This window comes from Boleophthalmus pectinirostris, unplaced genomic scaffold (genome assembly GCF_026225935.1).
Source record: "Boleophthalmus pectinirostris isolate CB_2022bp ecotype Guang Dong unplaced genomic scaffold, ASM2622593v1 HiC_scaffold_41, whole genome shotgun sequence".
Classification (NCBI taxonomy): domain Eukaryota; kingdom Metazoa; phylum Chordata; class Actinopteri; order Gobiiformes; family Gobiidae; genus Boleophthalmus; species Boleophthalmus pectinirostris.
Genome location: NW_026571359.1, coordinates 1 through 10,876, shown reverse-complemented (window position 1 = coordinate 10,876; position 10,876 = coordinate 1). Strand labels below are relative to the sequence as shown.

Sequence of the window (10,876 nt, the reverse complement as noted above, 5' to 3'; positions counted from 1 at the left end):
CTAGTATGTTTTATAGTTTGGTAAATTCTGTACAGACTGAAATTGTGGTCTCTCACAGAAAAGCTTGGTTGTATTGTACTGAAATGCTGATGCGAAAATGCAGCACCTGCACCCAGTGATACAAAAACACAAAAATGGGCACATCTACAAAGGATGACCATGGAATTAATGGTTTAGATGTGCTAATGACTTGATACAACATAGAGTAGAAAGATACATCACACCACTTTGATCTGGAAAGTGCAGACAGCTGTGAATGGATTCAAGTGGATGCAGCAGATGTCCAAATTTCCCCATGTTTTGATTTTATAATTTATTCTAGTTTCTGATTTATTTTCACATTTGTCATTTCAGCATGTGCCATCTAGATCAGTGCATCGCTTTCTCAGTAGATTAATTGATAAAAAAAATAATAATAACTGACTCCTGTGATAGTGAAAAACTGCCTTGCAATTGGATCAGATGGTTTCCATATTAGGCTTTAGTCAGATTAGCTACATGGACAGGTCTGCTAATTATAGAGTTAGCTAGCAGGCTCACTGGGGCCAGTCAGCTGCTCTTTTGAGAGAGTGTGAGTGCTCAAGAAGGAAGTTTTTGTTGGATATTAAAAAGTTTTTAATGAAATATGCATTATAAATTAATGATGGAGTCGCCGCAATAATAGTCCGTCATCTGCTTCTCTTGTGAACATGACAGTCATTTGAAGAATTACACGCTTTTTATTGTCACTAGCTCCATTGAGTATGCTGAGCTGCAGGTTATGCCATTTTGTGTAACATTCCAGGCAATATCAGTACCATCTCAAGGGAGAAAGCTATACTTAAAGTGCATTTTTAAGGTTTGGATTTGGATGTTTTCAGGGCACTAAATCCATGTGTATCATTTTATTATCTGTGTAGTAGTAGGCTACCATATAGTAAATGGTGCTCTCTAAACACAAAGCGCTGTCTGACCACACTGTAATGTAATAGTGTGTGTCATGTTGCATTTTAGTCAGTGTGGACACAGAACCACTGATGGTACTTGCTGCTGATGTGAAAGGTTTATAAGAGCAATGGGTTTGGTTAATTCTTTTTTTTTTTTTTTTTTTTACCTGGAAAGGTACATATCAGGGGCCCAATGAATGAAGTTTTAACTTGTAACTTACATATAAAAACAATGTTCTTGTTTTTCCTTGGAAAGGAGGGCTGACTAAGCATAAACAAGCAAATACTCTGAATACTGTGAAGATGTAACCCATGGATTGCTGGTACACAGTGGGCCACTGGGTGTATAATGTCAAAAAGGCCCATACACAGATGAGATGAGGGCTGTGGACCCCCTGTAGCTTCACCTGAGCAGGTGGTGCCAGCCTCTAACCTACAGACCCACATTACAGACACCAAGTGCTTCACCAGAGGCAGAATGAGTCAGTGTTTCAGGGCAGATAAAGTAACAGCAGGTGGTATGCTGGATGCTATCATGTTAGTCCTGTCACCATGGCAACTGATGCATAGACAGATACATAGATAGATACATACCCACCCACCCAAAAGGGGAAATTGAGGTGTCCATATAGCTCAAATTCACACATTTCATCATACACTAAAAGAGTTAAAAGATTAATAAAAGGCAATAAATAGTCATTAAAAGTTTGTGCAAGACATGCAAAGTTCATGTGCATAAAGTGCTAGTTCTGCAAGGTGAGGGATGGGGGTTATAACAGGTTATATAGTCTGAAGGCTGTAGGACTTCTTAAACCTTTCAGTCTTACACCGGAATGAGTGGAGCCGTCTGCCACTGCTGCTCCTCTGTGCAGCCAGGACACTGTAGAGGGGGTGGGAGCTGATGTCCATGCATCCCTCCACCACCATACGACTGACTCCAGTGCCCTCCCATTCACAGAGCTGGACTTCTTCACCAGCTTCTGCAGTCTCCTGCTGTTCTTATCACCAGACTGCTGCCCCAGCACCCTGCCCCATTAAACATCAAGAGCGGTTCCTCATCAAATGCCCTCAACCTTAGAAGGACGAAGAGGCGGCTTGTGTATTGTTCTCTTGCTGAGCTCATATCATCTCAGTTTTACTTAGTTTGTAACTGACAAATTTTATTGATCCACAAGGAAAATTACTTTGACACAGTGGCTTACACATTACAGTAGAATAACAAAGGGCGCTGGCCACCACAGATTGTTGCTGGAAGATCTCTAGTAAATTGCTGCATGCATAAAGTTACTAGAATTTTCTTGGAAAATTATCTACTCACGCCACTGTTTTACACAGCATTTCTAACATTACCAGTCCTGACTGTTGTTCTCTTGGACTCTCAGGTACTTGTACCAGTCCACTATTTCCACCTCTTGATCCTGGATGATGGGTTCCACATCCTATTAATTCTGAAGTGAATCATCAAGAGTCAGGGAGCACTCCACAAAATTTGCAATAAATGTCCTGTACTCCATCTCCTGTCCGTCTTCACTGCAAAGTTCTCAGAACTTCTGCAGATGACACGACCCAAAGCTGTACTGGAAATCAGAGGTGTATAGAGGGAACAGGAATAGACAAGACTGTACACTGAGGAGCAAAAATCTTACTGATCATGACCATAGATCATGATCAGGTATGGTGCTTCCCCTGCTGCACTTGATGGGGCCTGCCAGACAAGTTAGTAATGCAGGAGACAGTGGAGGAGCTGACACTCATTCTGAGCAGCTTCTCCCTCATCAGAAAGGGCTGGATTGTATATTAAAGGCATTGCAGAAATAAGAGAAAGAGGGGCCTATATTTAGTTTTTTTTTCTATGTTATAATGTTTCCTCTTGTAAAGCATGCCTGGAGTTTTGTTGCATTCACAACGGTGTATACTTCACAAATGTTTAACACACAAACCTTGCATATTTAGGCAAAGTTCTCTCAAAGAGAAAGTACTCAGTTTCACCTTGCGATGTCATGTGGTAATACAGGAACTGTTCTATTGTGTTTTTAAACTCCATACACCTTAACTAGAATGATTTGCATGATTTTAGCCCTAGAATTGCTTGATTGCTTCTAATCTCTACTTAATTAAAGGCAAAGGGTAGCTGTTAACTTAACTACAACTACATGGCATCACAAGGTGGACCAGAGCATTTTGAGCTTAGGAGATGTAGACAGACTAATAAACCAGGTTTAATAAAGCATGTGTGAAAGAAACAAAATACAACTATGGGTATGTTTTTGATTAGGTAACAGCATTATAATATGGCTTAAAGCTCAGAGGAATGCATTTTGTGTAATATATAATGTAGGACCTTTACGATAAAGGTACAGTAGCCTACAATTTATTGTCCCATGCATCCTTCAAAGCAATTGTAGCAACCTGTCAGGAGTAGTGGGTGCCACAGTACTGTGCCTGAGTAGCACCCATCTCCAGGCTGGGCAGGACTTTCATAGCTGGAGCGTTTTACCATTTGTGCATGTATTGATGGGGAAACCAGCCTGGCCAGTGGAAACCGGTTAGAATCAAACCCAGAACCTTGACTGTTTTGCCAATAATATGCTGCTCTTCACTCAAGAATGCTATGAAAGTAATTTTACCCATCCTGTCAGTATAATTTACCAAATGCCATAATTCTGTGACAAAGTGTGTGTGTATGCATGGAGCCGTCATGTGAACAGGCTGAAGCAGGGCGGTCCTAGGCACGGAAGGACAGGCAAAAAAAAATTGATCCTCGTCCCTGTCTTCACTTTATATTTTACCCCCATTCTCACTTCTTGGCCGGGGGGCGGGGGCAGGAGGGGCTCAGTGTAGGAAAATCAGTGTAGGATCCCCACTGAGGCCCATAATACATTACTTTGAACGGCCATTCTGTTTCTCTCAGTTAAAAAGCATAATAAGACCAAGACTACACAAGTTCGGTGTGTTTTGACATAAAAAATAAGGATGCTAGCTGTTAACATTCTGTTCTTATCAAGGGAGCAGATTTTACCACCTGTCTGTTGGACATGAGGAGTTGTACAGAACAATACATAAACGTGAACTGTGACAAGTTTGGAACATAACTGACTAAAACTGTTTCTTTGAGACAAAGATAAAATAATCTTGACAGCTGACCTGTTCCTGACCAGGTTTGTTTCCAGGAGCTTGTTACGACAAATCAGCACCAACTCTGGTTAATCAACTTTAATGGAAGGGAACTGAGGATTTGGCCAGCCGAAATGAACCAGACTTTCTCTTTAGCCCGCTTCAACGGGCTAAGGCAGAGGTGTCCAAACTTTTTTCATCAAGGGCCACATATCTAAACACAGATGAAGCAGAGGGCCGATCAAGGGCTGTAGAATGATGCTCAGTACAGTGAATAATTGAAATATGTGCATGTTTAACATGTTAGAATGAGGCATCAGTCTTTATTTATGCTAAGATCCTTAAAACCACACACTAAATATTAAATATGAGCTTTATCAAGGTAGATTTTCAAAAAAGTTTTCAGTAAAAAAATATTTTTTAATTGATACAAGGTAATTTGGCCCAATTCACCTGGAAGTCTGAGGGCCAAGAAAAATTTGTCTGAGGGCCGCATTTGGCCCCCGGGCCATAGTTTGGACATGCCTGGGCTAAAGAGAAAGTAACATAAGACTGATGTGCAAACTGTAAAAGGTCCACGGCAGGGCCACCAGGGGTCTCTAGCACCCGCACGTTTCATGACGTGAGATATCAAATTCTGTTCCCAAAGAAAATGCCCCTCTCCTGCTCTGTAACTTACGACAGAGTATAAGGGTCAGATAAAAAAATAAAATAAATGCTGGCGCTACGAGAATAAAGTCGTAACATTTCGACATTAAAGTCGTAATATTATGAGAATAAAGTCGAAGCCAGAAAAAGTCGTAATTTTACGAGAATAAAGTCGAAGTTAAAATAAAGTCGTAATATTATGAGAATAAAGTTATAATATTACGAGAATGAAGTCGTATTAAAATCAAAGTCAAAGTGAAAAATGCGGCAGAAGAAGAACCTTGTTTTTCAATATAAAACCAAAAATAAGAAAACGAACAACAATTTTCTTCATTATTTTCGCCTCCGGACTGAACCAGGACTGAACCAGGACTAAACCAGGACTAAACGAGGTCCGAGACCAGACCGGGACTGAGACCAGAACTTAGACAAGGACTGAGTCAGGGACCAAGACTGAGACCGGGATCAGACAAGAACTGAAAACGGTTTAGTCCTGGTTCAGTCTTGGTTCAGTCCGTATGCGGCGCAATATTCCCGCATCGCATTTTAAAGTCACGTAGACGCCATTTCACATTTCCGTGACTTAAACCAGGACTAAACTAGGATTAAACCGTTTTCAGTCCTGGTCTGGTCCCGGTCTCAATCCTGGTCTTTCTGGTTTGGTTCCAGACTTGATTTAGTCCTGATTCAGTCCTTGTTCAGTCGAATGAACGAATGATACACGGATTTTTCTCCTTTAGAAAATGCTCCAAATTCTTCATTCTCCAGTCGTTCATACTTTCCGAGCAGCCGATATTCTCGTAATATTACGACTTTTTCTGGCTTCGACTTTATTCTCATAATATTACGACTTTAATGTCAAAATGTTACGACTTTATTCTCGTAGCGCCAGCATGTTTTTTTTTATCTGACCCTTATACTCCGTCGTAGTAACTGGGAAAAATGCGTAATAATATTCCTTATGATGCTTGTGTGGAAATTAAAGGTTGTTAAAGATACTTTCTGTGGACTTTTCAGTCCTACTCGATTAAACATAAAGTCCAAGGAGTAGAAATGATCATTACTAGTACTGGTCGGCTAATCATACTTAATGATGGCAACTGCTGAATTGGAGACAGTTCCCCCTCAAGAAGTAGTGAAAGGATTTAACATTAGAGCTATTAGAATTATTTATTCCACTTCACAAACAAATCAACCATGAACCACATAATAGCCTAATTCGTCCTGACAAAGGTTGTTTGTTCGGGCTTTGTGACCAGGTGGAGAGAGTGCTGTATATTAAATATAGTTTGAAGCTGGGGTCTGGGTCTTTGGGTTCAGGGCAAGTGGAAAAGTGTGTGTGTTCAGATGGTGTCAGATTTGGCAGGCCAGAGGTCAGTTTATTTCCAGCGTCGCTCTTCATCATGCGACAGTCTTTCTCACGCACTCAATCTGTCTGTTATTTATGCTTGGCACAAATGTCCAAGAAGATGCAAGAAGATATTAATATCAAGGTAAACTTCTGTTTGTGGCCTTAAAGCTTTGGTAATAGTACTTAAAGGAACTGAATGTAAGATTGTGATTTTAAATTAAACCGACCTATCTGTCCCCAGAGACAAGACATGTACAAATCGAATATAGGCCTAATTTTTTGTGATACAAATTCTAATGTTGATTTATTCTTAATTACAGAAACATTGTGCATAATGTCCCGTTTATCTGTGTTATAATCTAATATAATGAGAAAGCACAGGAAGCCTCACATGAATCTCTCATTTGGGTTTCAATTCTGAAATCCATTTGGATTAAACCTAAAATGTCTCTCTCAGATCCAAATCCTAGTGCTAGTGCAGCCTTTGAGTGAGGCTGCACCAGCACTAGGCACTGAGAATTCTGGAGGGTCGACCTTTTACATGAGGCATGGCCTACTTTTATGTCTTTTTTGTATGCAGGCGAATGCACTGGCAATCGCAGTTTTAAGAGTGCAGACTACATTCCTTTTAATAGCAATTAAGAAATTACAAGTATTTAATTTGAATGGGCAACTGTCCATACAAAATTCTTCACATCAGGAAGGAACCATTTGCGTGAAACCCATGAATGGGCCTAGAAAATAAGTAGTTTACAATTTACAACAACAGAGGAAAAGGGGATAACTAGCAAAGGGACTGACAAATCCCAAACCCTTTAGGGGCTCCATCTTACTAAACCCTATTTGTTAAAAATCTGAACAATATAAAGGCACGCATGTGAAATGTGAAAAATATGTTTAATTTGATGCTCAAAATTGGTACTTGGGATAAATAGTGATGGGGCATTGGGATCATACCATTTCTTCATTGATGTATTCTTTTGTTTGTCCACCAGATGTCAGCAGAGATATATTGTAATGTAGGCCTACTTTAAACCTAGTTCTACATGAATTTGTGATTCTATGAAGCTATGTACTTTTTAAATCATTATTGAAATAAACATAGATTTTCAAAATTACCTTTTTATTGACCAAAACTAGGCTAAAACCTAAACAGAATTCTTCTACAAAATCCTGTCTAAACCTATAAATAATTTTAGTCAAATAAACAGAGATTGTTTCTTTCTTTTCCTGTTGTTTGTTACTTTTGTAGTGAAATTTCAGATAATATTCTAAATATATAGAAGGCTAATACATTTGACTGCCTTTAATGCATGCTGTCGGACATGATGGTCATGATGAACCTAAATGAATAAAAAATTCTACTTCTTAATCACAGAACCTCAAACCAGACCATTAAGAAAGTCAATGTTAAAAGAACAAGTCTTTACATGTCCCATGAAACAATACAAAACTTTTATCATGGTTAACGCAACTAACATTTTCTGCTTAACAAAAACTCCTATGGGTTTAGTCGACTAAATAGCCATGACGTTCCATTGTGATCATGTTTTTATTGTTACTGATATCAGTATAGAGTATAGCATCTGTTGAAAGCAATAGAGATGATTGTTGTGTGCTAATAACCATAGGTCCTTATTTCCTCTTGCAGTCTGCATCATGCTGACTCAGTGTGAAACCGGAGCAGGAGGCGGTGGGCAACAGTCACAGAGCTGCAAGTGCAACTGCTGCAGAACCTGTATCAGGAGAAAACACTTTTATTACTTTAATATTATTATTATTATTATTATTATTATTATTATTATTATTATTATTATTATTATTATTATTGTATAATACATGCATTTACAACCAGATGGAATAGGGTTCTCACATAAATACACAAATATTAACATTAAATACAATAGCTCCAGCCTCATAAACCCTCTCTCCAGTTAATACAATTGTGTGTCTCTAACATTAAACTTTTACTTTTATAACTAATTCCTTTTTACTCTGCTTTCCAATGAGCTGTGGACTGCCCTGTCTGTTGGAAAGCACAGAGATGCACTTTCTTAGAAATCGGGCTGCTTTAAAAAGTACAAGCTCAGAGTCGAATGGGGTGTGGGTAAGCCTTTTACTGTAAAGAGAGGTCCACAGCATTTACCAGAAGACATGACAGGATGTGACATCACAGCTGCGGTTGGGAGGGGGAGAGGGTCTTGGGTGCATTGTGTTGTAGCCTAAAAGTATCTATGAGATTATGAGATCTGTAAAAACTCCATGGCACTGTAAACTCTATGGTGAGACAGAGAAATGTGTTTAGAAGTTTGGGTGAAACTTGAACAGAAAGCTATGATGATAAGCATTTGATTTTTAAAGTAAATTTGTAATAGTGTGTTTGACAAAATCTAACACTTCCCAAAACTAAGAGGAAGTATTGTGTCATCCTGTGCCCTTTCAATGAAAAGAGTCCATTGGCCTTTTCACACAGGTAAAATGATCAGTCTCAACAGCCAGTGCTTTGTCAGCAAAAAGAGTGAATGATTTCAAGTTAAAGGTGCACTATAATGTAACTTTTCTGGTAGAGCGTAGAGCACCTGCTTGTCTCCATACTCCATAGATACTAAACTTATCTCCATGGAGAAAAGCAGCTTAAGCCACCAGTCCAAGTTACAGATCAGATCTCTGGAGAGGCTTCTCTGAATGGATGTTTTTCAGGTTATCCTTTTCAGCAATTAGAACATTTGTAATTGAATAAATGCAAGACAGATAACTTTAATGCCATACTATATAACATTCAAGGCAAAGCATTAGTATCTCCATGGAGACGCCTATCAGAAAAGTTACATAGTGTAGTTCATAGTGTTTAATAAGAACAATAAAGTATTTTTCTTTATCATTATCAGGTGATCTTTGATGGTTTGAAATGAGGTAGAGCAGTGTTATCGTCAAATGTAATCTTAACACACAAATGACACAATGATTAACAAAAAATAAATAAACATACAGCGCTTTTAAGATAAAAAAAAAAAAAAGTAGAGCAACTATTTACCTGGAACAGGTAAGGCATAATTCTTTATTTGTCAACTTATATCAAATAAAATAAATTAATTAAATTAAATACAAGAAACAAAAACTGAGGAATACAGGAAAAAATAAATAAAATAGAAAATTACAACATGTCAGTAAAAAAAAAAACTTCTGCACTGAGAGGCCTCTGCATGTAGTTCACTTCTCATATCCCTATTCAGCTTTATTATTGCACTGTAAACATCCACAGTCATCAGTGAATAGCAGAGTTAAAAAACACGGTTAGCTCAGGTTAAATCAGTTTCCTCGGTTCAGTATTTCATCAGTATATCTAATATTAAAAATTGTTATAGATTGTTGGTTCATTATTGACATAGTAAAACAATATCCTGTGAAACAATCTGTAGGCACTTGGGTTTGTTCTAATATAGTGGTGTTTTTGTTGCTTTTTGCTGGAGGAATCCTGAATTTACTCCTTTCTTACTTTGGCTCGTTTTGTAGCTCTCTGAGTGTGTCTTCGTCTGCGTCTCTTCTTGTCGTTGTTCACCAGAGAGCTGGCCTCTTCATAGAACCATGGCAGCTCCCCCAACGCTTTGCTCTGGACCATGAGATTATCAGTCTGGGAACAAGAGAAAAGAACAATATTTTAAACAAGTTTATATTTAACAGCTCAAATGAAATTCTGTGCTGTTCTTTGATTGCATGTTTAGAAACAAGTGTGTGCTTCTTCACTTAATGAAACTACATTAACTAATGAACTGTTTCACACATTGTTTCTCATGGGTGAATCAGTATGATCACAGTAGTGGTGGCAAACCTAGCTGGCCTGCAACATACTGTGAAAAGTGGCAGACATTTTCTGCCTGTGCCTCCTACGCCCACCACCGTCACCTGTACAATACATTCAACATTCAAGCAAGGTGGAAAAATGTCTTGCTCATGTACATAACCATCAGGTAATAAACTGAGAAGTGCAGAATTAGAACCAACAGATGATATCAATATCTTAAAGCCACAGTATACTTTTTAGCCACAGAAAATAAACTAAAATAAAAATGTATTTTATTGCACAGAAAAAATGTGAGCAGGCTTGCATCTCGACAAGCCTGACTTTTATTTGGCTTGAAGGAGTGCCTCCATCTGCATGTTTCCATGAAAATGTTATTTGTTTCGCTGTACTTTTCCACAGTATGGTATAAAACTTGTTCTGTATGTATGGTGCTTAACTTTTTATTTCCATGGAAGCATGCAGGTGAGATGCAACCTCCAGGATGTTACATACCATACCTTTAACTATAATTAATAAAAATGTGGACACACCGTAATGTTGTGCAGGGTCTGCAGTCTGTCCAGAAGGTCCTTTTGCTCCTTGTAATGTAAGTTTTTCAGAGCCTGGACCTTTCCGAGGATGTAGCTCAGGTCATTTCTGACAGTGCCATTGGAGTCAGTGTTAGCGTTAGCATTAGCAGGACTGGGGCCTGAGGTCGGGAGCTGTTCCATCATTCTGTGTAACAGTGTATCATAGGTTTCCAAAATGCCTCCCATGAACACTTTCTTAACCTGAAGAAAGACATTCAACATTAATAGTGGTTAGCTACAGTTGATAAATAATATAATGGGATGTGTGGGCTACTATCTTCAAATAATTTCCTTTCTGGATCAATAAAGTTTGTCTAAGTCTCAGTCTAACAAACTAGGATTTAGGTGTAAAACATAGGTTATATGTTCATTTCATAGTGGAAAACTATGTGGTTTCCCCCCAGTCGAGTGGGCTTGAATGAAAACGTACAAACCTGTCAGACCTACTTCAAATAACAGGATCTAG

At 38.6% G+C, this 10,876-nt stretch overlaps 1 protein-coding gene across 1 annotated transcript; it reads right to left on the bottom strand.

Annotated features, from left to right (window-relative positions):
- Nucleotides 1-9,466: 9,466 nt before the first annotated feature.
- Nucleotides 9,467-10,613, bottom strand: ifng1 (interferon gamma 1; the record flags this gene model as incomplete). The annotated part of the gene is given in 2 exon segments (NM_001360715.1): nt 9,467-9,670; nt 10,372-10,613. Coding segments are annotated over 2 exon segments (392 nt in total), but the record flags the coding sequence as incomplete, so codon positions are not given.
- Nucleotides 10,614-10,876: the final 263 nt, after the last annotated feature.